At 51.1% G+C, this 27,391-nt stretch overlaps 2 protein-coding genes across 4 annotated transcripts in view; one reads left to right on the top strand and one right to left on the bottom strand.

Annotated features, from left to right (window-relative positions):
- SH3GLB2 (SH3 domain containing GRB2 like, endophilin B2) overlaps positions 1 to 24,764 on the top strand; it is a 30,866-nt gene extending 6,102 nt beyond the window's left edge. Inside the window, exons 4-15 of the mRNA XM_024762210.1 lie at positions 2 to 29; positions 4,248 to 4,389; positions 5,218 to 5,346; positions 18,727 to 18,860; positions 19,136 to 19,228; positions 21,847 to 21,996; positions 22,404 to 22,427; positions 22,951 to 23,040; positions 23,376 to 23,476; positions 23,741 to 23,755; positions 23,879 to 24,119; positions 24,453 to 24,764. Coding sequence (XP_024617978.1) covers positions 2 to 29; positions 4,248 to 4,389; positions 5,218 to 5,346; positions 18,727 to 18,860; positions 19,136 to 19,228; positions 21,847 to 21,996; positions 22,404 to 22,427; positions 22,951 to 23,040; positions 23,376 to 23,476; positions 23,741 to 23,755; positions 23,879 to 24,119; positions 24,453 to 24,560 — 1,255 coding nt within the window. The 3' untranslated portion in view covers positions 24,561 to 24,764. The remainder of the gene's footprint in view (position 1; positions 30 to 4,247; positions 4,390 to 5,217; positions 5,347 to 18,726; positions 18,861 to 19,135; positions 19,229 to 21,846; positions 21,997 to 22,403; positions 22,428 to 22,950; positions 23,041 to 23,375; positions 23,477 to 23,740; positions 23,756 to 23,878; positions 24,120 to 24,452) is intronic.
- Positions 24,765 to 26,297: 1,533 nt separating this feature from the next.
- The window catches only part of NUP188 (nucleoporin 188), a 45,459-nt gene continuing 44,365 nt past the window's right edge, over positions 26,298 to 27,391 (bottom strand). For all 3 annotated transcript variants that reach the window (XM_024762549.1, XM_024762550.1, XM_024762548.1), the window contains exons 42-44: positions 27,308 to 27,381; positions 27,045 to 27,174; positions 26,298 to 26,906 (exon numbers count right to left, since the gene is read on the bottom strand). In XM_024762549.1, the coding sequence (XP_024618317.1) occupies positions 26,730 to 26,906; positions 27,045 to 27,174; positions 27,308 to 27,381 (381 nt within the window). In that variant the 3' untranslated portion in view covers positions 26,298 to 26,729. The remainder of the gene's footprint in view (positions 26,907 to 27,044; positions 27,175 to 27,307; positions 27,382 to 27,391) is intronic.

Raw genomic sequence — 27,391 nt, 5'->3', positions numbered from 1 at the left:
CGGGCATCTTCTTCACCCGGGCCGTGCAGGTGAGGCCGTACGCCCTGGGCCCCGCGCGGCCGGCGGGCACCCCTGCAGCAGAGCCCGGGGCCGCGGGAGAAGGCCCTCGCGGCCGCCGCTCCTTCCCCGCTGCGGAGTCGCCCTAGCCGCCCCCCCAGCCCCTCCTCCTTTTGCGGTGCCCAGTAGAGAGAAAGAGCCCGGGGCGGCCGGCCACACTGGCCGCACCCTCAGCGTGGCCCAGGCCTGGGGAGTGAGCCGGGCCTGCCTCGGCCCTGCTGCCGCGGGGGAGGTGTGAGCCAACACCATTTCGACCCGACGGCCGGGTAGTCCCGCTGTCCTGGCGCCCGCCCCGCCCCCGGTGGGGGGCTCCGCTGATGGCAGAGGGCCCCAGGTGGTTCCTGTCTCCTTGCCCTTGCCCAGCGGTGACTCTGACTCCCCGCAGGCGTTTGGAGGCCTGAGTTTCAGGCCTAAGGACTCGTGCACCCGCCCTGACCCCTTCTCTGAGCCTCAGTCTCCGCACCTGTGCAATGGACTGGTGGTACTGATTCCCTCAGGTCCCTTTTTCGATAGTCCGGAAGCCAGGAGGGCTGGGGTTATTTACTTTCTGCTCCGTGGGAGGCCTGTTTCTCTTATTTCCCCAGGCCCCGGGGGCTGGCTGGGTGCCCTCCTTGGGAAGCTGTACAGTGGGTGATGCTGGGATTAGAACAAGTCCTATCCATTTGGGGACAAGGGAAAAAACAGAAGCAGCTGAGTGTAATGGTGAAGACCGGGAGTCAGCTGTGGGTGTGGAGGCCCCTCTAGTGACTTTGAAGATGGGGGCTTCACCTCTCTGGGCCACAGTTTTTCAGTCTGAAAAATGGACTTAGCAGTCCCTCCCTCCCAGCGTGGATGTGAGTGTCCCAGGCATTCCACGTGAACATGCTCACTAAAGGCAAGTCATTCTTGGTGTAACGTGGTTAGTATTGCAGCTGTGCAGCATGTGACATTAGGCAAGTCTCGGAGCCTCCGTGTTCCCTTCTGTCAATCGGGTCGCACCAGTCTGCCTCCCAGGGTGGCTGCTGCCTTGGGGCTTGGCCCGTCACTGTGCTCTGGGAACAGATTCTGTTGTTTGTCCTTGCCCTGGTTGTTGGTTCTCTGGAGGAGCCCGGCCCCAGACAGTCTCTTGGAAGCCCACACGCCCATGTTTACTAGAAAGCACAGTGTCCCGTTGAGGATTTGCGCCCCAGAGAGGGTTTGCTGCCCAGTGTTCGAAGCCCTGCGGTGGACCCCAGCCCTAGTGGGGATGCTAGCAGCCTGGAGTTCATTGGCCAGCCCCTGTCCATTCAGAAGGTAGGGAATTCTCCCCAGTGTTGGTATGGCAACCACTTTATCTCCCACATCTGGGAAGAACCTGATCTGCGAGTTTCCTGCTACTTTGGGGCCCTAGCACCTGACCTGGCCAGGCCTGCAGAGCCTGGGGTATGGGGAAGCTTGGTCCCTGTGGCCTCTTTTCTCCTGGGGGTGGGCAGGCCCACTGGTTCGCCCATACTGGAGTGGGAGCCAGCGCCCAGGCCCCCGCCTCCAGAGTGGAGGAGGGAGCTGGGAGCTTTATAAATAGAGGCTTTCTCTGGCCCTGCACGCCCACCCCCTGCTGCTGCCATCTTGCAGGGAGCAGCCTCTGAAGCCTGGGCCCTTCCTCTTGGCAGGGATGGGGCAGGGTGGCAGCCAGAAGAGAGAAGGGCTTGACATGTGACCTGGGCAGGAGAGCACACTCAGGGGACCCTCCTGAGGCCAGTCTGCCCTGGGGTAGGAGTCAGCCAGGAGGGATGGGGGTGGTTTATTATTAATGTGTGGGCAGCTTCTCTGCGTAGGTGCCACCTACCTACGCACGACATGCTGGGTAAGCACTCAGCCCCTCCATGTGTTGAGGACACTTCTAGGAGCCTCACCTCATCCCCATCCGGTAGGGAACTGGACCTTGGCCCTGGGATAAGAATCCGGAGACCAGATCCCTTTTGCATGGGAGATTCTAGGATGGCTTCTCAGTCCCCGAACTGTGCCTTGAAGGTCAGGAGGGGTTTGCCGAGTTGGTCTAGGTGATGGGAACAGCCCAGCTAAGGACACCGAGACAGGAGAACCTAAGGCATGTTTGGGTAAGATGCCAGTGGGGGTGGGAGTGGGCAGTGGAAGTGCTAGTACTAATGCTGTTGGTAGTAACTGCAGTATTTCTAATAGCAGTGGTAGGAGTAATGATAATAAAAGCCAGGGAGGCTGTGGCATCGTTCTCATCCGAGCCAGGCAGGCAGCGGTGAGCGTGGGAAGGATGCCCAAGATGTTGGCAAAGCCCGGTAGGACTTTGAACCTGGGTGGGTGTGTGGTGTGAGGGATGGGTGGCCAGGTGGCACGGCGGGGAGTGCTGCCATTAACCTTGGTAAGAAGGGGAGATGCTGAGGTGCACACTGAGGGTGACACAATCACCTGAATCATACTGGCTGGTGCCATCGGGGTAAGGGTGTCCCTAGGTGGCTCCTGAGAGCCAAGGAGGGACCTGAGGGAGACCTTTTATTAATGATGATGATGACGCCAGCTAACGTTTATCAGGCCTATACTGTGTGCTGACCACGAAACTAAGCACCCTCCAAATATTCTGTGAGATAGGTCCTGTTATCCCCGTCCTCCAGGGGGAAACTGAGGACCAGAGAGGTGACTTTGCCTCTGACCCTCGATTTTCTCATCTGCAAAATGGGGTAATGCTAACCCCTGAAGGGTCTGGGTGAGGTGAGGCCTCTTCAGGGCCTGGCTCGGGGAGGCCCCAGCTTGGGGAATGTGACGAAGAAGAGGAGTGGGGAGACCGGGAGGAGGCCAGGAGCAGCTGGTTCCGAGGTGAGGAGCCGCAGGCTCTAACCCTGGCCCACCCAGCTCTGCAGAGGGAAACCCAAGCCCCCATGCATAATTGATGGCTGCCGAGCTGGAGCAACCCGACAGGGCAGCCTGACCACTGGAGGTGCCTCCTGCCCCTTGCAGCTGGACCTGTCCTTGGCCTCTGGATGCCTCACCGCTGCCTGGTCATCTGGGAAGGGCCTCCAGACCCCCAGCCTATGTGACTCCAGCACAGCCTGCCTCTTACTCAGTCTCAGCGGCATCTTCTGTGAAATGGGAAACTTGGCCGGCCTGAGGGCAGTGTCTGTTGTTGTCAGGGCTGATCTACTCCTGCAGGTCTTCACCCCTTTGCTGTTTGCCTGTGACCTCCCCTTGGCTGGACGGGGCCTTTGAGATTAGAGAGGCCAGGACTTGGGCCGGTTTCTGTTTTTTTTTAGGTGGCCCCCATGGTTTCTGCCAGCTCTGAAGGGGGACCCTTGTGACATCCTGGTCCTTTCCTGGCCTTGGGGCGGGGCTGCTGAGCTTTCTGGGCCCTGGGTGTGCCCAGCAGTTGGCTCTGATGAGCTGGCGCTGTTCCCCATCTACCACTCCAGGCAACCAGAGGCCAGCCATGTGGCCATCCTCCCCCCCGCCCCCCGCATTCCCCTTCCTTCCCAGCCATCTCTCTGCGCATCAGCTCTTAACAGCATTAGCTCTTACACTGAGCACTGCCTGCCTGCCAGATCCTAGCCTTCATGTCTTATCCACATCTTTTTTATTTCATTCTTACAACCTATGAGGGAGATGCTACTACCTATTATTACCATTTTCAGCTTAGGAAACTGATGCTCAGAGAGGCAAAGCCACTTGCCCAAGGTCACACAGCTCATCAGACTGAGACTTGAATCAAGTCCCTCTGATTCTGGAACCTGGGTTCCTCTGGCTCCCTCCCTTGGTATCCCCTTCCCGTGGCTCCCAGCTGCCCCTGGAACATCCTGATAACCCCAGACCTTGCTCTGTGCCCCTTTTGTTCCCTGAGCACTTGTAACCAAAGTGCTTTCCTTCAGAGTCGGGCTGGGCGGACCCTTAGTGGTAGGCTCCCAAGGGTTCCTTACACCCTAAGCTGTATGTCTGATTTTGATGTGCTTTTTTGGGGAGAGGGAGTCTGTATCTTTCATTGGATTTCCAAAAGGAGCCATGATCCCCAAACTCTGGTCCAACCACCTCATTTCACAGAGGAACAAACTGAGGCCCAGGGCAAGGTTGCACCTTGATCAGGTCAGGGGCAGAGCAAGTTTCTTTACCTTGGGGCCTGAGTTCCAGCCAGGTGGGAGGAGTAGATGGGCGGGGCAGGGGTGCTCCTCCCGTCCCCCTTTCTGAGCCCTCCGCCCTGGGTGCTCTCCCCACAGTTCACAGAGGAGAAATTCGGCCAGGCCGAGAAGACTGAGCTTGATGCCCAGTTTGAGAACCTTCTGGCCCGGGCAGACAGCACCAAGAACTGGACGGAGAAAATCCTGAGGCAGACAGAGGTGTTGCTGCAACCCAACCCCAGTGAGTGGACACGGGCCGGCCCCGGGCTCGGGGCGGGAAGCAGCGGGCAGGAGCCCCAGCTGCTGAGACCGTGCAGGTGGGCCTGGGCGGCAGGTGGGATTTGGGTTAGACACTTGGGGCTTAAGGCTGCTGTTTTGGGGGGTCCCACTTAAAGAAAACAGCAGACTCAGTGTCGGGCTCCAGGATGTGCTCTCTGGGACAGTGGAAATGCTAAGTGTCGCACAGAGGAGTTGAAGAAATGCCTGGACACTAAAACACAGTTGGGAGAAGAGGCAGGAGAAACGGGAGCCAGGTCACTGGAGGGAAGGCAGCGAGGCTCAGGGATGAAAGAGGACTTGCCGAGAGTCACACGCAACGTGGTGCAGGCAGATGCAGCTGCAGGAGAACCTGTGGGAAGAGAGGGGCTGGCTGGCCTGGGGTCGGGGGGCTTGTCTGCCTGTATGTCTGCTGTTAGCTGAGTGAGTGTACTGAGAGCTTTCTGGGGCCAGGCCAGGGCATTGCTCGCGTGTGTGTTGTGCCCTGTAAATCCATAGTGTAAGGAGGGAGAAGTTGTGAGGCGGGAAGGGGTGGCACTTGCCTTCAGCTGTGTGACCTCGGGCAGGCATTTCACGTGTCTGAGCCGTGGCTTCTTCCTCTCTAGAGTGAGGGCTTCGCGGGGTCAAGTGCCAGTCTCACACAGTTGAGAATCAGCAAGAGAGTATTCTGGAAGTCACCAGGCTGGACGCCCCTGTGGGCAGGCCCTGGTCTGGATCTGTTTCTGTCACCACGGCTTTCATCCTTGGGCTCCTACCGAAGAGCCCTGTGGCTTTGGCTGCTGTCTCCCCGCAGGTGCCCGAGTGGAGGAGTTCCTGTATGAGAAGCTGGACAGGAAGGTGCCCTCGAGGGTCACCAACGGGGAACTGCTGGCTCAGTACATGGCAGAGGCGGCCAGTGAGCTGGGGCCCACCACGCCCTACGGTGAGCCAGTCCCCACAGCCAGGGTCGGGGGTCACGGTCTCTGGCACGAATCTTCTTCCCTCCCTTCTCTCCTTCCTTTCTCTGTTTTTTAATTTGCACACATGATACCTGGATTCATTCTGCTTGTAAACACCTCAATCAATGGAGATGAAAATAGAGTAAAAAATAGAAGCCTCCCGGGACTTCCCTGGTGGTCCAGTGCTTAAGACTCTGCGCTCCCAGTGCAGCGGGCACGGGTTTGATCCCCGGTCGGGGAACTAAGATCCCGCATGCCGCACAGTGCAGCCAAAAAACAAACAAAAAAAATTGAAACCTCCCTTACCCAGGTTTGGTTTGTGTGTATTTTTCAATGGGATCATGTTATGTGTCGTATTCTGCAACCTGATTTTTAAACTTGGCATTGTACTACAAATAATCTGTTCATAGCATTTATAGAGTCACCTCAATCTTTATTTTTTAAGTTTTATCTAGGTACAGTTTATACACTATAAAGTACACCTGTTTTAAGTGTGTAATTTGATGATTTTTAGTGAATTTACAGAATTGAACAAACATCCCCCAATCCAATTTGTGTTTTTGACATTTTAATTAATTTTTTAAATTGAAGTATAGTTGATTTACAATATCGTGTTAGTTTCAAGTGTACAGCACAGTGATTCAGTTATACACACACACATACACAACATAAATATATATTCCTTTTCAAATTCTTCACTTTTAGGTTATTACAAAATATTGAGTGTAGTTCCCAGTGCTATACAGTGGGTCTTGTTGGTTATCTGTTTTATATACAGTAGTGTGTATATGTTAATCCCAACCTCCTAATTTATCCCTCCTCCCACCCCCCCTTTCCCCTTTGGTAACCATAAATTTGTTTTCTGTGTCTCTGAGTCTGTTTCTGTCTTGTAAATTAGTTCATTTGTATCATTGTTTAAGATTCCACATATATGTGGTGTCATATGATATTTGTGTTTCTCTGGCTTAACTTCACTTAGTATGATAATCTCTAGTTGTGTCCATGTTGCTGTAAATGGCATTATTTCATTCTTTTTTATGGCCGAGTAATATTCCATTGTACTTATATACCACATCTTCTTTATCCATTCACCTGTTGATCGACATTTAGGTTGCCTCAATGTCTTGGCTATTGTGAATAGTGCTGCAATGAACATTGGGGTGCATACAGCTTTTCCAATTATGGTTTTCTCTGGATATATACCCAGGAGTGGGATTGCAGGATCATATGGTAGCTCTGTTTTTACTTTTTAAAGGAACCTCCATACTGTTCTCCATTGTGGCTGCACCAGTTTACATTCCCACCAACTGTGTAGGAGGGTTCCCTTTTCTACACACCCTCTCCAGCATTTATTATATGTAGACTTTTTTTTTTTTTTTCTTCCGGTACGCGGGCCTCGCGGAGCACAGGCTCCAGACGCGCAGGCTCAGCAGCCATGGCTCACGGGCCCAGCCGCTCCGCGGCATGTGGGATCTTCCCAGACCGGGGCACGAACCCGTGTCCCCTGCATCGGCAGGCGGACTCTCAACCACTGCACCACCAGGGAAGCCCTATATGTAGCCTTTTTGATGACAGTCATTCTGACTGGTGTGAGGAGATACCTCACTGTAGTTTTGATTTGCATTTCTGTAAAAATTAGGGATGTTGAGCATCTTTTCATGTACCTTTTGGCCATCTATATGTCTTCTTTGGAGAAGTGTCTATTTAGATCTTCTGCCCATTTTTTGATTGGGTTGCTTGTTTTTTTGATATTGAGCTGTATGAGCTGTTTGTATATTTTGGAGATTAATCCCTTGTCAGTTGCATCGTTTGCAAATATTTTCTCCCATCTTGTAGGTCGTCTTTTCGTTTTGTTTCCTTTGGTTTGGTTTCCTTTGCTAAGCAAAAGCTTTTAAGTTTAATTCCCATTTGTTTATTTTTGTTCTTGTTTCCATTACTCTAAGAGACGGATCCAAAAAGATACTGCTGCAATTTATGTCAAAGAGTTTTCCTCTAGGAGTTTTTGTTTGTTTGTTTGTTTTTTATATATATTTTTGGCTGCATTGGGTCTTCGTTGTTGTGCGCAGGCTTTCTCCAGTTGTGGTGAGCAGGGGCCACTCTTCCTTCCGGTGCACAGGCTTATCATTGCAGTGGCTTCTCTTGTTGTGGAGCATGGGCTCTAGGTGCGCAGGCTTCAGTAGTTGTGGCACACAGGCTCAGTAGTTGTAGCTTGTGGGCTCTAGAGCACAGGCTCAGTAGCTGTGGCACGTGGGCTTAGTTGCTCCGCGGCATGTGGGATCATCCCAGACCAGGGCTGGAACCCGTGTCTCCTGCATTGGCAGGCAGATTCTTAACCACTATGCCACCAGGGAAGTCCCCCTCTAGGAGTTTTATAGTATCTGGTCTTACATTTTGGTCTTTAATCCATTTTAAGTTTATTTTTGTGCATGGTGTTAGAGAATTTCTAATTTCATTCTTTTAATTTAGCTGTCCAGTTTGCTCAGCACCACTTATTGAAGAGATTGTCTTTTCTCCATTGTATATTCTTGCCTCCATTGTCCTAGAGTAATTGACTGTAGGTGCATGGGTTTATTTCTAGGCTTTCTGTCCTGTTCCATTGGTCTATATTTCTGTTTTTGTGCCAGTACCATACTGTTTTGATTACTGTAGCTTTGTAGTATAGTCTGAAGTCAGGGAACCTGATTCCTCCAGCTCCATTTTTCTTTCTCAAGATTGCTTTGGCTATTCAGGGTCTTTTGTGTTTCCATACAAATTTTAAAAATTTTTGTTCTAGTTCTGTGAAAAATGCCATTGGTAATTTGATAAGGATTGCACTGAATCTGTAGATTGCCTTGGATAGTATAGTCATTTTGAGAATACTGATTCTTCCAATCCAAGAACACAGTATATCTTTCCATCTGTTTGTGTCATCTTTGGGTGTTTTTTTTTGGCTGTGCCACGTGGCTTGTGGGATCTTAGTTCCTAACCACTGGACCACCAGGGAATTCCCTCATCTTCCATTTCTTTCATCAGCATCTTATAATTTTCTGAGTACAGTTCTTTTGCTTCCTTAGATAGCTTTTTATTAAAAAAATAAATTTATTTATCTTTTTTTTTGGCTGCATTGGGTCTTTGCTGCTGTGCACAGGCTTCCTCTAGTTGTGGCTGCTCTTCATTGTGATGGCTTCTCTTGTTGCAGAGCACGGGCTCCAGGCACGCGGGCTTCGTTAGTTGTGGCACATGGGCTCAGTAGTTGTGGCTTGTGGGCTCCAGAGCGCAGGCTCAGCAGTTATGGCGCACAGGCTTAGTTCCGCGGCATGTGGGATCTTCCCAGACCAGAGCTCGAACCCATGTCCCCTGCATTAGCAGGTGGATTCCTAACCACTGCGCCACCAGGAAAGTCCTCCTTAGGTAGTTTTATTCCTAGGTATTTTTATTCTTTTTAATTTCTCTCTCTGGTCTTTCATTGTCAGTGTATAGAAATGCAACAGATTTCTGTTTATTAATTTTGTATCCTGCAACTTTATTGAATTCACTGATTAGCTCTAGTAGGTTTCTGGTGGCATCTTTAGGATTTTCTATGTACAGTATCATGTCATCTGCAAACAGTGAGAGTTTTACTTCTTCTTTTCCAATTTGGATTCTTTTATTTCTTTTTCTTCTCTGATTGCTGTGGCTAGGACTTCCAAAACTATGTTAAATAAAAGTGGCATGAGTGGACATCTTTTGTCTTGTTCCTGATCTTAGAGAAAATGCTTTTAGTTTGTTACCATTGAGTATGATGTTAGCTGTGGGTTTGTCATATATGGCCTTTATTATTTGAGGTAGGTTCCCTCTATGCCCACTTTCTGGAGTGTTTTTATCATAAATGGATGTTGAATTTTATCAAAAGCTTTTTCTGCATCTATTGAGATGATCATATGGTTTTTATTCTTCAATTTGTTAATGTGGTATATCACACTGATTGTTTTACGGACATTGAAAAATCCTTACAGGGACTTCCCTGGTGGTCCAGTGGGTAGGACTCCACGCTCCCAATGCAGGGTGCCCAGGTTCGATCCCTGGTCAAGGAACTAGATCCTGCATGCATGCCGCAACTAAGAGTCCACATGCTGCAACTAAGAAGTCCGCACACTACAACTAAGGAGCCCACACATTGCAACTAAGAGCCCACGTGCTGCAACTAAGACCTGGCGCAGCCAATATAAATAAATAAATATTTTTAAAAAAAGGAAGAAAAATTCCACTTGGTAATGGTGTATGATCCTTTTAATGTATTATTGGATTCAATTTGCTAGTATTTTGTTGAGGATTTTTGTGTCTATGTTCTTCAGTGATATCGGCCTGTAATTTTCTTTTTTGTGTGGTATCTTTGTCGGTATTTGGTATCAGGGTGATGGTGGTCTCGTAGAATGAGTTTGGTTCCTGCCTCTGCAATTTTTGGAATAGTTTCAGAAGGATAGGTGTTAACTCTTCTTTAAACATTTGATAGAATTTTCCTGTGAAGCCATCTGGTCCATCTGGACTTTTGTTTGTTGGAAGTTTTTAAATCAGAAATTGTATTTCAGTACTTGTAATTGGTCTGTTCATATTTCCTCTTTCTTCCTGGTTCAGTCTTGGGAGATTGTACCTTTTTAAGAATTTGTACGTTTCTTCTAGGTTGTCCATTTTAGTAGCATATAGTTGCTTGTAGTAGTTTCTTACAGTCCTTTGTACTTCTGTGGTGTTGGTTGTAGCTTCTTCCTTTTCATTTCTAATATTACTGATTTGGGTCCTCTCCCTTTTTTTCTTGATGAGCCTGGCTAAAGATTTATCAATTTTGTTTATCTTTTCAGAGAACCAGCTTTTAGTTTCATCTATCTTTTCTGTTGTTTTCTTAGTCTCTAATTTATTTTTTTATGCTCTGTTCTTTATGATTTCTTTCCTACTAACTTTAGGTTTGTTTGTTCTTCATTTTCTAGTTGCTTTAGGTGTAAGGTTTTGTTGTTTATTTGAGATTTTTCTTGTTTCCTGAGGTAAGCTTGTATCACTATAAACTTGCCTCTTAGAACTGCTTTTGCTGTGTCCCATAGGTTTTGGCATAGTGTTTTCATTTCCCTCTAGGTATTTTTAATTTCATCTTTGATTTCTTTTTTTATTAATTAATTAATTAATTAATTTGTCTGTGCTAGGTCCTAGTTGCGGCATGCGGGATCTTTTAGTTGCAACATATGGGCTCCTTTAGTTGCGGCATGCGGGATCTAGTTCCCTGACCAGGTATCGGACCTGGGCCCCCTGCATTGGGAGTGTAGCGTCTTAATCACTGGACCACCAGGGAAGTCCCTCCTCTTTTATTTCTTTGGTGAGCCATTGGTTGTTTAGTAGCACATTGTTTACCCTCCACGTGTTTGTGTTTTTTGCAGTTTTTTTCTTGGACTTGATTGCTAATCTCATAGCATTGTGGTCAAAAAAGATACTTGATATGATTTCAGTTTTCTTAAATTTACCAAAACTTGCTTTGTGGTCCAGCATGTGATCTATCCTGGAGAATGTTCCATGTACACTTGAAAAGAGTGTGTATTCTGCTGCTTTTGGATGGAAAGCTCTATAAATAACAATTAAGTCCATCTGGTCTAATGTGTCATCTAAGACCTGTGTTTCCTTATTGATTTTCTGTCTGGATGAACTGTTCATTGATGTAGGTGGGGTGTTTAAGTAGACCCATATTATTGTTTACTGTCGATTTCTCTTTTTACATCTGTTAACATTTGCCTTATATATCGAGGTGCTTCTGTGTTGGATGCATATATATTTATAATTGCTATATCTTCTTCTTGGATTGATCCTTTGATCATTATGTAGTGTCCTTCTTTGTCTCTTGTAGCAGTCTTTATTTTAAAGTCTGTTTTGTCTGGGACTTCCCTGGCTGTCCAGTGGTTAAGACTCTGTGCTTCCAATGCAGGGGGCGCAGGTTCGATCCCTGTTCAGGGAACTAAGATCGCACATGCTGCACGGCACAACCAAAAAAAAATGAAATGGGTCTCTTGTAGACAACATATATATGGGTCTTGTGTCTTGTTTTTGTATCCATTCAGCCAATTTGTGTCTTTTGGTTGGAGCATTTAATCTGTTTACGTTTAAGGTAATCATCGATGTGTATGTTCTTATTGCTATTTTTTTATACATTTATTTTAATTAATTAATTTATTTATTTATTGGCTGTGTTGGATCTTTGTTGCTGTGTGTGGGCTTTCTCTAGTTGCGGCGAGAGGCAGCTACTCTTTGTTGCGGTGCACAGGCTTCTTGTTGCAGTGGCTTCTCTTGTGGAGCATGGGCTCTAGGCATCGGGCTTCAGTCGTTGTGGCTCTCAGGCTCGGTAGTTGTGGCTCGCAGGCTCTAGAGCACAGGCTCAGTAGTTGTGGTGCACAGGCTTAGTTGCTCCGTGGCATGTGGGATCTTCCCGGACCAGGGCTCAAACCCGTGTCCCCTGCATTGGCAGGGGGGTTCTTAACCACTGTGCCACCAGGGAAGTCCCTTATTGCCATTTTGTTAATTGTTTTGGATTTGTTTTTGTAGGTCTTTTTTCTTCCTTTCCTCTTTTCTTTCCTCCTTTCTTGTGATTTGATGGCTATTTATTTTTTAAGGGTTTAGGATAGATGGATTAAACGTTTTTTAAAATATTTATTTATTTGGTTGCATCGGGTCTTAGTTGCGGCACAAAGGATCTTTCAGTGTGGCACGTGGGCTCTTTGTTGCAGCATGTGGGCTTCTCTCTAGTTGTGGCACGTGGGCTCCTGGGCACGTGGGCTCTGTAGTTGTGGTGCGTGGGCTCCAGAGTGCGTGGGCTGTGTAGTTTGCAGCATGCAGTCTCTCCCATTGAGGTGCGTGAGCTCAGTAGCTGCGGCGTACGGGCTTAGTTGCCCCATGGCACGTGGGATCTTAGTTCCCCGACCAGGGATTGAACCTGTGTCCCCTGCATTGGAAGGTGGATTCTTTATCACTGGCCCACTGGGGAAGTCGCTGATGACTATCTTTAGTGTTATGTTTGGAATCCTTTTTCTTTTTCATGTGTGTATCTGTTATAAATTTCTCATTTGCGGTTACCATGAGGTTTTGATATAGCAGTCTGTATAACTACATGATTGTTTTAAGTTGCTGATCTCTTAATTTCAAATGCATTTCAGATGTCCTGCACTTGTGCTCTCCTTCTCTCACAATTACTGGTCTTGATATCCCGTTTGTGTGTGGATGATTTCCTACCTTTACTGTATGTTCACCTGTACTGGTGAGCTTTCCCATTTCATAATTTTCTTGTTTCTAGTTGTGGCCTTTTCTTTTTCGCTTAGGGAAGTTCCTTTAGCATTTATTGTAAAGCTGGCTTGGTGCTGTTGAACCCGTTTCCCCTGCATCGGCAGGCAGACTCTCAACCACTGCGCCACCAGGGAAGCCCTGGGTAGAGCATTCGTGTTTGTAGGTTTTTCCTTTTCATCACTTTAAATATATTGTGCCACTCCTTTCTGGCCTGCAGAGCTTCTGCTGAAAAATCAGCTGAGAGTCTTACAGGGATTCCCTTGTATGTTATTTGTTGCTTTTCCCTTGTTGCTTTTAATATTTCTCTTTGTCTTTATTTTTGTCAGTTTGACTACTATGTGTCTTGGTGTATTTCTCCTTGGGTTTATCCTGTATGAGACTTTCTGTGCTTCCTGGACTTGGGTGACTCCCCCAATCCAATTTAAAGAACATTTCCATCACCTGCAAAAAAGTAACTTGTGTCTACTTATAGTCAGTCCCACTCCCACCCCCAGAAAACTAATGTGGCTTTGTTATTTTTCGTTGTTGTTTTTGTCATTTTTTATAAATTTATTTATTTATTTGGCTGCATGTGGGATCTTTCATTGCGGCACACGGGGTTCTCCCTACTTGCGTGGCATACAGGCTCCAGAGCGCGTGGGCTCAGTAGTTGCGGCATGTGAGCTCTCTAGTTGTGGCACGTGGGCTCTAGAGTGCATGGGCTCAGTGGTTGCAGCACATGGGCTTAGTTGCCCCGCGGCATGTGGGATCTTAGTTCCCCGACCAGGGATCAAACCCAAGTCCCCTGCATTGGAAGGTGGATTCTTAACCACTAGACCACCAGGGAAATCCCAATGTGGTTTTGTCTCTATAAACTTGCCTTTTCTGAATATTTCATATAAATGGAATCAAGCAATATGTTGTTTTTTGCACGTGGCTTCTTTGTCTTTGAGGTTCATCCATGTTATAATGTGTTTTAGGATTTTATTCCTTCTTACTGTTGAAGAGTGTTCCACTGTATGGGCTGATCTCATTTTCTTTGTCCACGTACCATTTGGGTTGTTTTGCTTTAAACAGTCGCATATGAACTTTTGTGAGGATATATGTCTTCACTTCTACTGGGTATATACCTAGGAGTGGAATTGATGAGTCATATGGTAAATTTATGTTTAACATTTTTTTAAATTTTATTTTATTTTTGGCTGTGCTGTGCAGCTTTCAGAATCTTAGTTCCGCAACCGGGGATTGAACCCTGGCCCTCGGCAGTGAAAGTGCAGAGTCCTAACCACTGGACCACCAACCTTTTAAGAAATTGCCAGACTGTTTTCCAAAGTGGCCGTGTGATTTTACATCCCACCAGCAGGGTGGTGGTTAATTTCCTGATATTTATGCATTTTCCAAGTTTCCTTCTGTTGTTGATTTCTAATTTAATGTCGCTGTGGTCAGAAAACATACTTGACATAATTTTAATCCTTTTAAATGTATTAAGACTTGTTTATGGCCTATAGTGTGTGGTATCTACTGGAGGATGTTTCATGTTCACTTAGATATTGTACTTTATGTTGTAGGGTAGTGTTGTCAGGCCATCTTGGTTGATAGTGTTGTTTATCTTCTATATCCTTGTTGATTTTGTCTTATTGCCCCATCCTTTATTGAGAGTATTAAAGTCTCCAGTTGTTTCTGTTGAACTATTTCTGTCTTTATTCTGTCAGTGTTTGCTTCATGTATTTTGGAGCTGTGTTGTTAGGTCTGTATGTTTATAATTATATATCACCCTGATGAATTGGCCCTTCTGTCATTGTAAAATACTACTCTTTGTCTCTAGTTAACATTTTTTGGTCTTAAAGTCTGCTTATCTGATAGTAGTATGGCCACTCCTGTTCTCTTATGGTCACTCCTATTCTCATATTGTTATATGCAAACAGGGGCATGTATCTTTTTCTGTCCTTTTATTTTCACCATACCTATGTCTTTAAATCTAAGGTATGTCTCTTATAGAGAGCATATATTTGAATCTTTTTTAAAAAAATCCAATCTGACAGCCTTTGCCTTTTGATTGGAGTGTTTAATCCATTTACATTTAATGTAATTGTTGATGTGGTCGGATTGCCATTTTGTTATTGTCTCCCTGTATCTCAGGTGTTTTTTGTTTGATCCTCTGTTACTGCCTTCTTTTGAGTTAAATAGATATTTTCTAGTGTAATATTCTAATTTCTTTGTTGCTTTTTTTTTTTACTTTAAAAATCTTTCTTAGTGGGTTTTTATAAAATATATTTATTTATATTTATTTTGGCTGTGCCAGGTCTTAGTTGCAGCATTCAGGATCTTCATTGCAGCATGTAGGATCTTTAGTTGCAGTATGTGGGTTTCTTAGTTGCGGCATGCATGCAGGATCTAGATCCCCGACCAAGGATCAAACCCATATCCCCTGCATTGGGAGTGTGGAGTCTTACCCACTGGACCACCAGGGAAGTCCATCTTAGTGGTTTTACAATTTAAATTACAATATGCATTTTAACTTAACACAATCTACTTTGGAGTAATACTAACTGAATTCCAGTAAAATAAAGACATTTTGCTCCAGTATAACTCCCTTCTCGCCCTCTTCCTTTGTGCCATTATTGTCATACACATTATATCTCAACAACACAGTTTTATAATTATTGTTTTATGAAGTTGTCTTTGAAATCAGTTAAGAAAAGAGAAAAAAGTTTGTCTTTTATATGTGCCTATATAATTACCTTTACTGCTGCTCTGTATTTCCTTATGTAGATTCAGGTTACCATCTAGTGTCATTTCACTTTAACCTGAAGTATTTCTTCTATGGCAGGTCTGCCAGCAATGAATTCTTTTAGCCTTTGTTTATCTGGGAATGTCTTTATTTTGTGTTCACTTTTGGAAGACAGTTTTGCTGTATATAAAATTCTTGGATGAGAGTTTTTTCCTTTCATCACTTTGAATATATCCTCTCACTATCTGGCCTCCCTTGTTTCTGATAAGAAGCCAGTTCAAATCTGCTGTTGAACCCTTCTAGCGATTTTTTCTTATCAGTTGTTATACTTTTCAACTCTAGAATTTTCATTTCTTTTTTTTTTTTTTTTTTTTGCGGTATGTGGGCCTCTCACTGTTGTGGCCTCTCCCGCTGCGGAGCACAGGCTCCGGATGCGCAGGCCCAGCGGCCATGGCTCACGGGCCCAGCCGCTCCGCGGCATGTGGGATCCTCCCGGACCAGGGCACGAACCCGTGTCCCCTGCATCGGCAGGCGGACTCTCAACCACTGCGCCACCAGGAAAGCCCTTCATTTCTTTTTTATAGTTTTAATCTCTTTATTGACATTCCTTATTTGAGAAGTCATTGTGATAATACTTTCCTTAAATCTTTAAACATTGCTTCTATTAGGTTTTTTAGTTTTTAATTAAAGTATAGTTGATTTATAATATGTGTTTCTGGTGTACAGCATAGTGATTTAGTATTTTTGCAGATTATATTCCATTATAGGTTATTACAAGATAATGGCTATAATTCCCTGTGCTATACAGTATATCCTTTTTTTAAAAAAAATTATTTTTGGCTGTGTTGGGTCTTCATTGCTGTGCACGGGCTTTCTCTCCCGTGTCCCCTGCATCGGCAGGCGGACTCTCAACCACTGCGCCACCAGGAAAGCCCTTCATTTCTTTTTTATAGTTTTAATCTCTTTATTGACATTCCTTATTTGAGAAGTCATTGTGATAATACTTTCCTTAAATCTTTAAACATTGCTTCTATTAGGTTTTTTAGTTTTTAATTAAAGTATAGTTGATTTATAATATGTGTTTCTGGTGTACAGCATAGTGATTTAGTATTTTTGCAGATTATATTCCATTATAGGTTATTACAAGATAATGGCTATAATTCCCTGTGCTATACAGTATATCCTTTTTTTAAAAAAAATTATTTTTGGCTGTGTTGGGTCTTCATTGCTGTGCACGGGCTTTCTCTAGTTGCAGCGAGTGGGGGCTGCTCTTCGTTGTGGTGTGTGGGCCTCTCATTGGAGTGGCTTCTCTTTGTTGCAGAGCACTGGCTCTAGGTGCATGGGCTTCAGTAGTTGTGGCATGCAGGCTCAGTAGTTGTGGCTCGCAGGCTCTAGAGCACAGGCTCAGTAGTTGTAGCGCATGGGCTTAGTTGTTCTGTGGCATGTGGGATCTTCCCAGACCAGGGTTCGAACCTGTGTCCTCTGCATTGGCAGGTGGATTCTTTTTTATTTTTTAATAAATTTATTCATTTATTTATTTTTGGCTATGTTGGGTCTTCATTGCTGCGCGTGGGCTTTCCCTAGTTGTGGAGAGAGGGGCTACTCTTTGTTGCAGTGCACTGGCTTCTTATCGAGGTTGCTTCTATTGTTGCAGAGCACAGGTTCTAGGCACACGGGCTTCAGTAGTTGTGGCATGTGGGCTCAGTAGTTGTGGCTCGTGGGCTCTAGAGCGCAGGCTCAGTAGTTGTGGCACATGGGCCCAGCTGCTCCACAGCATGTGGGATCTTTCCAGACCAGGGATTGAACCTGTGTCCCCTGAATTGTCAGGAGGATTCTTAAGCACTGCGCCACCAGGGAAGTCCCTGTATCCTTGTTGCTTATCTATTACATATATAGTAGTTTAATCCCATAACCCTAATTTGTCCCTCCCCACCGTCAGGGTTTTGTTTTGTTTTTGTTTTTTTACTTATTTGTAATAGCTGCTTGGAAGTCTTGGTCTGCGAGGTCTAATGTCTGGGCCTCCTTGGAGATAGTGTCTGTTGATTGCTTTTCTTTCCCTGTGTACTGTCCGTACTTTCCTATTTCTTTGCATGTCTTATAATTTTTGTTGAGTTATTACTGCTGTTTGTTTGTTTCTTTAGAGACTTGCCTGAGCTAATTGTTTAGAGTCTGCGTTCTCTGCAGTATGCAGCTACTGATGTCTACTTGTTTTTCTTTTTAAATTATCCTTATCTTTAAGCCTAGCTTCCTAGGGGTTTCTTCCAGGTCAGCATATGTTAGTGGTCAGCCAATGATTAATCAGAGGTTGTGCTCAAACATCTTGCACCATTAAGGCTTTACTGATGAATCTATGAGTGGGCTGGGGAACACACTCAAAGTTCAAGCAATTTACATGTCTGCCCATCTTTTAGTTTGTGAATGTGCAAAGCATCCCACTAGCCAAGAATGAGTTGATAGCTGGGGTACTCCCCCATCTCTCCCAAGTGTGCTATACACATGCATAGCCTTCCATACCACCAGAGATATCTGGATTTTATCAAGGCCCACTATGACTATCTCATTTCCCAGATGTCCTGTTAAATTTCCGGCAGCTCTGTTGCTTGTTCCAACCGGTATTCCAGCTTCATGTTAGCTGTGATGTTCCTGATTATTTGCCATTGAGATCACTATTGTTTGTGGTCCTGTCCCATGGGTTTTCTGTGTTCCAGCCCAAATCAAGTCAGCCCCCTCAGGGCTTGCCCCACCCTGGTAGAGCTACAGCACCACAGAGCTTGAGGAGATGGGAGCACCCCCAGGCCAAAAAGCCACAGGCTCCATTGTTTTTAACCAAGGTCCAGAAGTTCTGGAATAAATGCTTCTCAATTTGTTATTTGCCTTAGGTTAACTTCCAGAATCCAGAAATTGTTGTTTTTGGGAACCGTGTCCAGTTGTGGTTTTTTTAAAGGATATTCTTCTTTTTTTTAATTTTATTTTATTTTGGGCTGCACTGCACAGCATACAGGATCTAGTTCCCCGACCAGGGATTGAACCTGGGCCCCCTGCAGTTGAAGCGTGGAGTCTTAACCATTGGATCACCAAGGAAGTCCCTGTGTCTAGTTTTATTATTGCTTTTTGGGGAGAGGATTTGCTGAGCTCCTTCCTCTGTCATTCTGAAAGTCCCCCCCACCACACATCTTTTTAATGGCTGTGTAGCGGTCCGTTCTTCAGGCATCCCACTATTTATCTGTCGATAGGGATATGGATATGTAGATTTTCCACATCTTCCCAGGCCAGCCATTCTGCTCTTGCCTCTCAGAACATCTCTCTCTGAGCTCTCCCCTACTTCCTGGGGGTCAGAGCGGCCTGAGCCAGACCCTCTTCCTCACCCCTCCACTTTGTTTCTCAGGAAAGACACTGATCAAGGTGGCAGAAGCAGAAAAGCGCCTGGGAGCCGCAGAGAGGGATTTTATCCACACGGCCTCCATCAACTTCCTTACACCCCTGCGCACCTTCCTGGAAGGGGACTGGAAGACGATTTCGGTGAGGGGCCTGGGGCCACTTGCTTCCTGGTAATGGTGGCAGCCCTCTCCTCATAGCTGCCGAGCCCAGGCTCTCCTCCCATGCTGGGACCCAGCACTCCTGGGACCTCCCCAGACATGGCTCTTGTGGACTGAGTGGCCTGGAGTGGATGACTCCCCCCATCCAGGCCTCAGTTTCCCCGTCTTGACCAGATGGTCCTGGGGGCTGGTCCTGCCAGGGCCAGGGGTCTCCCAGGGCTGCCCAGGTCTCACTGTTCCCTGTCCCCACCCCCTCAGAAGGAGAGGCGGCTCCTCCATAACCGGCGTCTGGACCTGGATGCCTGCAAAGCACGGCTGAAGAAGGCCAAGGCCGCAGAAGCCAAAGCCACGGTAGGTGTCGTGCCGGCCTCCTGCCCCCCCCACCCCCACCGGTCCTGGTTGGAGCCAAGGAGGGGGTGAAGGAACCTGGTGTTTGGCATGACTTCTCTCCCCTGTCCCTGCCTGGAGAGGCCTGGCTGGGGGCTGCTGCTCTGGGCTGACCACTTCAGGTCACACCTCTCTGCCCCACCTGCAACGGACCCCTGGCGGCCCAGAGCCCTGGGACCCAGGGCAGACGTTGATGGGGTGGGCGGACCAGCAGTGCCCCGACCTGGGCTCAGGGCGGCCCGCAGCCTCCCCAGACCGACAGCCAGTTGGCTTCTTGCATGCCCCTGCCCTGCCCTCCCTGGGTGCTCGGCTCTGTTCCCGGCTCTGCCCGGGCATGGCTCCCCCTACTAACTCCCGCACCTGCTGCTCCAGCGCTGGTCGCAGGGTGCCCTGTGCTCAGGCTCCCCTGTGGTGGTGCGGAGGGCCCCGGAGCTGGACTACCCGCCTGCCCAGGGGTGTGTCTGAGGGGTCCTCTGGGGGCCCCACGGCACTGGGTAGGGCCTGGGCTGTCTTCGCTCCCCCTTCACTCTCGGCTCACGGAGGCCTGTTCAGCCAGGCCGATGGGACACAGTGTGGGACACTTTGACCAGGGCTAGGCCAGGGTTGGGAGAGCTGGGCCTGAGGGTGGCCAGGCTGCTTGGGGTGCAGGGCCCAAAAGGCCACCTCACGCCCTGGGGAGGGAATCCCCAGGTCAGGTCCAGGGCACGCCGTGGAAACATCCGGCCTGGGCTCCCTGCTCCCCTGAGAGTTACAGCCTCCAGCCCTTCTCACGTTCCCCTCCCTCAGTGTGGCCACCTGGGGCCGCTGAGCCTGGGCAGTGCGTCTGGCGAGAGCCGTGGGCAAGGTCCCGGCTCATCCAATTATGTGGGGTCCAAACTGGAGGCAGGGGCTCAGCCACTGGAGTCTTGTTGGCTTGGGCAGGATGACCTATGTCTGTCTAAGTCACCTGGACAGGACAGTCTCCCCGCCACTCAGGGGTGGACCACCTCTCTGGAGTAACTTGGCCAGGACAAGCTCTTCCTACATCAGCCAGGCGGGGGAGCCCTTCCTTAGTTACTGGGACGGCACAACCTCCCCTCCAGTTGGTTGGCCCAGAGTCTTTGGCTTGGGCAGGACACCCCGTCCCGAGCTGGGCCCTGGCAGCCCAGATACAGCATCCCAGAGGACTCCAGCCCAGCAGTGCACCGCGTCCTTCCTACCCCTCTCAACACACACACACACACACACACACACACACACACACACACACACACACGTACGTGTCAGGACTCCTTCCAGAGGGCAGGGTTGTGTGACCCCAGGGGCCTGCTCCCGCCTGCGCTGTGGACTCACTAACTCTTTGTTTTTGTTCCTTTCTGTTCTGCTTTGGGTAACTTGGCTCAGTGTGAGGGAGATGTGAGTATACCTATCCCACGTGCTGTGCTGCTTCTGGTTTGCCCATCTCGGCCTCGGGCCCACAGTGCCGGGTCGGCCGGGGACGTCCTCGGGGCGTTTTGCAAGCAGCTGGTCTCCCCACCGGAGGCTCTACCATGTGTAGCCTCTGCTTCGGGGGGACACCAGGCATTGGAGCCTGTGAGTCAGCTTTTTGCAAATGTTGAAAGCCTGTCACTGTGTCCATCCATGCATCCGTCTGTCCATCCTCGTTGTGGGGAGAGGGGCCTGGTCCTTGCTGCAGGAGCGAGAGACGTGGTGTGCGGAGGTTCTGAACAGAGAGAGCTGGGCGGGGCGGGCTTTGTTGGGAGGATGGTGGGTCTAGTTGGGGCATCTGAGTGAGGCCGGGGCCTGGGGACAAGGGTCCGTGGCCGCCGGGCCAGGGGCTGGACCCGTCTGTGGCTTGCCCCAGGTAAGGGCCCTGATGGCAGGCATGTCCACCCACTTAATCTTGGTCTGGACTCGCCTCGGCCCGCCTCATCTGCAGGTGGTTGGCTTGGGGAGAAGCGGGGGGCTCCGTGTTGTATTTGTCTGTACCCTCCTGTCCGTGGGGTCGGGGGCTCCTGGCATCTCCCTGTCCTGAGCTGGCCTGAAGCTGAGCGTGAGGGCGGGGCGGGGGCGGGGACTCTGGAGGTCGGATGGGCGGGGCTGGATCAGGAGGACGTTGAATGTCTTGGTGTCTTTTCTTCCTACAGCTCTGTTGAGATTTGTGGTATTTACTGTTTAGTTTGGGAAATAGACAGATCACACCTATCCCATCATGCCTGTCGAAACCACCACTGTGTCTCTGCCTCTCTCTGTCCCTTCCACCACCCCCACCCCACCCCCCGACGGGTGACAACCTTCTGCCAAGACCCTCTGGCTCTTCTCCATCTGTCATAAGCATGTTGCCGTGTGCAGTCATTTGTCCTCGGGGGCGTGAACCACAGTGTAGTCCACCGGGCCCCTGTGGCTGGGTCTCCGACATGTGTCCACGTGGAGGTTGCTTCCCGTGTTGTGATTTGCTAAACGGCACTGAGGTGGGACACATCTGTCCAAGGGCTGGCCTTGTTTTGCTTTCCGCATTTCAGGTCACATCGTAGGGTAGCAGGGGGCAGGAGAAATGGGTCTCCTAAGCCGTGGGGGGGGGGAGGGGGGTCTTTCTTCTTTAGACTCTGGATGACACTTCCCGCCCCCCTTCCTGGGCCGAGTGGAAAGAGGAGTATCCAGGAGGGTGGAGACGGCCCTGTTTTTTCCTTGTGCCTTTGAACCCCAGTGTGACTCGGGCACGAGGCTGCCTTTCTCTGCCGAAGGACAGAAAGGTTCAGTGACTGGTCCAGGGTCACACAGTCCTGCCTCCCAGCCCACCAGCCTTAGTCAAGTGTCAGGGTGGGGTGCGGGACGCTCAATCTCCCTTGAGACCCCAGTCAGAGCCTGGGGACTGGCACTGTAGGAGAAACCCAAGTAGGACTCCCCAGCTGGCTGTCCCCCCTCCCCGCATGTGGCATGTGGGACTAGACGGACTATGATGTCGGAGCCCCCCCTTTCACACCAGGCCTCACCCCAGCCTCAGCCCCTCGTTGGGCTGTGGGGAGGGAGTTGGGGAGAGGTTGGGGTCTCAGGGAGCTGGGGCAGGGCCTGGGCTCTGGGGTTCAGCCGTCCTCCCCTCCCCTGCTGACCGGTGCCCCCCTCCCTCCCCCGCTGACCTGTCCTCTTGTGGTCTCCGCAGCTCTGGAATGATGAGGTGGACAAGGTAAGTCGGGGCTCAGGGAAGAGGCTGCAGGGGGTGGGCACCGGGAGTCCAGGCTCACCTGCTGCCGTCAGGGGCAGGTCTGTTTCTAGTTCTGGGCTCTGTCCTCACTCGCTGGGGCCACGGTAGGGGTTGTCACTTCACCTCTGTCCTGTTGCACACAGTGGGCCCTCCGGAGGCAACTGTTGGTTGGATTTGTCCCTGATGCGTGATGGCGTCAGATGGGCAAATGAATATGAAAGGCCAAGGCAGGGCGCCCGACGCTCTGTCTGCTTGTCCAGGAACTGGCCTCAGGAGGGGGTGGGGTCCAAGCGGGGCTCCTCCAGTGGTCAGGGCTTCAGGCCTGAAGTCAGGGGTGGGAAGTGCACTCCTGCCACCAATGTCTGCATCCCTGGGGGGAAGTGACAGCTGCCACAGAAGGGAAGAGGAGGCCGCTCCTGGGCGGCTTCAGGGGCGCGGGAGAAGGCGGTGGGAGGGAAGCTGGGGGGCGGTTCTTATTCTCGCGCTCATGCCCCGCCCTTCCCAGGCTGAGCAGGAGCTCCGAGTGGCCCAGACAGAGTTTGACCGGCAGGCAGAAGTGACCCGGCTCCTGCTGGAGGGAATCAGTAGCACACACGTGAGTCCTGCCCCCGTTTCCTCCTTCTGTCGTCCACCGTCTTCTTGCCGCCCCTCGTGTCCCCATGAAACTAGTCCATATTGAGGCAGCAAGTGAACCTGGATCTCGAAGGCAGGTGGGGAAGGGTGTACTTGAGCCCGCAGTCTGTAAGGATGGGATTTAGCCTCAGCAGAGCAGGTCCCAAAGGGTGGGTACCTCCCTCCAACCCCAGGGAGCAAGTGGCCTGGGCAGAAGACATCAGAATGCCGGGCCAGGGTCTGCAGAGGACAGGATGGGGAATGGGATGTTTTGGCCCCTCGCATCCCCCCCGTCAGCCATGGGCGTCTTCCCCGCAGGTGAACCACCTTCGCTGCCTCCATGAGTTCGTTGAGTCTCAGACCACTTACTATGCCCAGTGCTACCGCCACATGCTGGACCTACAGAAACAGCTGGGCAGGTGCCCACCGGGGTCCCCTGGCTCCCAGCCCCGACCGCCCCAAGCTCGGAAAGCCCCGTGACACCCAGGGTGGGGTGGAGGGCTGCCGACTGTAGTGGGACATCACACTGCGCTCTGGGCCCGGGCACCCTCTCACCATGACAGCGAGGTGGCTGGCCTTGGGGACTGCTGGCGTGGTTTCTTGAGACTGTGGGGGGTGGGGGGTGGCGGGGATGGCGGGAGCATCTCACATTCCCCGTTTCCCTCTTCCTTTCATGCCGCCAGCTCCCAGGGAGCCATGTAAGTAGCGGGGTCTCCTCGCCTCCGCGGCCGTGGACCTAGCTGGCGTTTAGCGGGGCACACGGGACTCCCGGGGGTGTGTGGCTCGCGGCTGCTGAGGTGTGCCCCCACTCTCCTCTCCAGATTTCCAGGCACCTTCGTGGGCACCACAGAGCCCGCTTCCCCGCCCCTCAGCAGCACCTCGCCCACCACCGCCGCGGCCACTATGCCTGGGGGGCCCTCTGTGGCCAGCCTGGCTCCTCCGGGGGAGGCCGCTCTCTGCCTGGAGGAGGTGGCGCCTCCTGCCAGCGGGACCCGGAAGGCCCGGGTCCTCTACGACTACGAGGCGGCCGACAGCAGCGAGCTGGCCCTGCTGGCTGACGAGGTAGGCCTGGGGGCCACGAGGACGGGGGGAGGGCCGGCTCACGGGCGCCGGGAAACTGGAGCTGGGGGCATGGGGCCTGCAGACCCTGCACCGCGGGCTTCCAGCCTCCGAGTGGCCCTGCGGGTAGAGCTGGGGCCAGTCGGGTAGGCAGAGACGGCTCCAGCTCTGAGGAAGCAGCCTCTCTGATCTGTCTCTGTAGAGCAGCTGAGGAGGTGAGCAGCTCAGGAGGTGTCGTTTCCTATGTATCAGGGGAGACCGCAAGTCTGTTCCCCCTTAGGGCTGGGGCCAGTTCTGTCTGGCCGGGGCGTGACCCTCCTTCTCCGCCCTCCTCAGCTCATCACTGTCTACAGCCTGCCTGGCATGGACCCTGACTGGCTCATTGGCGAGAGAGGCAACAAGAAGGGCAAGGTCCCTGTCACCTACTTGGAACTGCTTAGCTAAGCAGGCCCCCTCCCAGGCCCCTGCCCATTCTGGCCTGGGCAGGAGAGGATGGGTGCAGCCCTGCCACTTGTCTTGTTTGTTGGTGACCCAGCTGCTCAGGGTGGGGAAAGTAACCCCATCCCATCCCGCCCGTGGTCCTCCAGCTGCGAGGGGCCCCAGAGGCTGAATGATCCTGGCCCCTCCCCCAGCCCTGCTTCTGACCTATCTCTGAGCTCCCCAGCCCTCCCGGCTCCTGCTAAGGAGGGAGGGCCTGGCTGCAGCGGCAGCACTCAGCGCCTAGGCCCGTGGGGGTCAGTGCAGAAGGCCTGAGGAAGCCCTGGGGCGCACCCTGGGGGAGGGAGCTCCTGCCTTTTAGTTGCCAAAAGCAGCAAAGGGGGAAAGGCAGGCAGGTGTGTGGAGGCCTGAGGACCGGATGTCTTCTCCTCTGGATGAGCTGGAGCAGAGGGGAGCCTGGGCCATGGAGCGGCATCTCCCCGGTGCTACCCTTCCCCTCTCATACAGCTCAAGCCAAGTATGGTGGCTGCAGCCTGCACCTCTCCACACTCACTTTTTAACTGATCTTTTTACTCTGCCTGTCTGCTTGCTCTCTAGCCAGTGACAAATAATAAACCATCCTTCGTGTGCATGTTGCCTGGGCTCCGGTCAGGTCACGGGCCTCACAGGTGGGAAAGGGAAGAGGAGACTTCACATCTGCACCACCCCTCCTTCTGGGGGGAGGGCGTGATGTACAGAGAGAGCAACGTGCCTGCTGTGGGCCCCTCCCAGAAGCACTAGGGCAGAGGGAGGGAGAGCTCTTAGGGCAAAGCCAGCACCTCCCTTCCTCCCACGCTGCCTGTGCTGCTCAGGAGGGAGTGCTGTTCTCCTACTGCAGCTGCGTAATTACGTTTCTTTTTGGGGGGGGGGGGGCGGGGGGTTGGTTTGGGCCACGCCGTGCAGCTTGCCGGATCTTAGTTCCCCAGCCAGGGGTTGAACCCAGGCCCCCTGCAGTGGAAGCGCAGGGTCCTAACCACTGGACCACCAGGGAAGTCCCATGAAGCTGCATAATAGATGTTTTATTCCTAAGAAAGACTTGCCTAAAATCGGGTAGAGTGGACTGTAAAATTTGCACGATAGTTTAAGCTCGAGTAATTGCCGGCTGACAGTGCTTCCCAGGGGCCCGGCACTGAGCCAAGCACGTTCACGTGTATTCTCGTGTCGTCCTCGCAGATGAGGGAAGAAGAGATCAGAAAGTCACCTCCGCAACGTTCCATAACTGGCAAGTGGCCACGCAGGGACTCTAGCCCAGGTCAGTCTGGTTCCAGAAACTTCAAGTGGTAGCTCTGGGCTACAAGCCAGTTTTAGATTAAGGCCTGTAGCCGGGCCCAGAACTCTGTGCAGTGGTCCCAAGGAGGCTAGAGGCTAGAGGCTAGAGGCTGGTGGGCCTCACTGGCGGGCCTTCTGAAGGGAGGGGGAGGCACAGAGCTATAAACAGGAGCAGAGCTTCAAGGAAGGCTCTAGCCAGTGGTGAGCTCAGCCAGCTGTAAGTGGAGGTGCGTGGTAGGGGTTGGGGGGCGGAATCTGAGCGCCCACCCAGCACCCCCAACACCAAGACGTGAACGGAGGAATGTTCGTTAGGTCAGTGGTGGCTATCTCGCCTTCCCCAAACCTCCACCCCACTCTGGGCCCTCGGCCGAGGGAGGCGGTTCAATGCTCTGAGAGCTGGCTAGTCCTTGGGCTTTGAAGGTACACCCCACACGGTTGTGTATAAACAGTATTTTAATATTTGTATAAATAGACCACAATATTACCCAAAACTGCAAGAACAGAGCGTGGAAAAGAGATTCTCAAACCCGTGCGTACAGCCTCTCCTGGTTGCACATGACACTGGCTCCCCCATCTCTCCCCGGGGCCAGGGTCAAGTGCTGTGGGGAATGCTTGAAGGAAAGGAATACACCTCTTGGGGGCATTCTGAACATGAGACTGTGAGCGCAGTAGACTCGTGGCTCCCCGCTGTTGACCTCTTGATCTATTACAAAAATAATGCTGGGGGCTGGTGGCTGGAGTCGTGGCTACTCTGGGGAGGGTGACAGGAGCTGCTCTCAGCCCCAGACAGGCCCCTCAGGCCAGCAGCACCCCTGCTGCCCACGGCTCCCATGCAGGCTGGTGGAGAGTGGCGGCGGGCCCAAGGCCCTATCTTTGCACGTGCCGGACAAAGGCCTGCACTAGCTGGATCAGAGGCTCCTGACTCTCAGGGCTGACCTTGGAGAGAGAGGTGGACTTGCCCTGAGGCGAGGGAAGGATGCCAGCAGCAGGGGAGCTGGGGGCTCCCCGGCGGAAGTAGCGTGAGAGGCTGGAGAGCAGAGTGCTCTGCAAGAGAAAAAGCACCTGATGAGGCCCCGTGTCCCCCACCCTCAGGACTGGCCACGGGAAGTGGGGGACTGGGACCTCCTGGGGCCCCTCCCCAGTGGCCCTGCCCCACCAGGCAGGGCCCCCTACCCATCCTACCAACTCTGAGCTGAGCTCCTGCTTCATCCGCTGCTTGTCCCGGGGGTGCACAGCCGGGTCCCTAAGGTAACGCATTGCCTGGGAGATGAGCAGGTAGAAGCAGTTCTCCATGGTAAACATCAGGAGGGACCTGGAGGAGGGCAGGTTGGGCGCTGCTGCAGGGAGGGCCAAGCTGGCAGTGTGCGGTGGGCCACTGCGCCAAGAGAAGAGCCAGCCCAAGACTGCCCCAGCCCCAAACCAATCCCGGAAGGAGGCTTTCTTACTTCAGTGTTCTGCTCCCTTCCGCTTGTGTGCTGAGCCCCACTGCCTGGGTGAGAGGCTCCTTTTTCTTGTCCAGCTGGAGAAAA

The sequence above is a fragment of the Neophocaena asiaeorientalis genome, unplaced genomic scaffold (genome assembly GCF_003031525.2).
Source record: "Neophocaena asiaeorientalis asiaeorientalis breed wild unplaced genomic scaffold, Neophocaena_asiaeorientalis_V1.1 scaffold78, whole genome shotgun sequence".
NCBI lineage: Eukaryota > Metazoa > Chordata > Mammalia > Artiodactyla > Phocoenidae > Neophocaena > Neophocaena asiaeorientalis.
The sequence above is the reverse complement of the archived record's forward strand: the minus strand, read 5'-3'. Positions and strand labels throughout refer to the sequence as shown.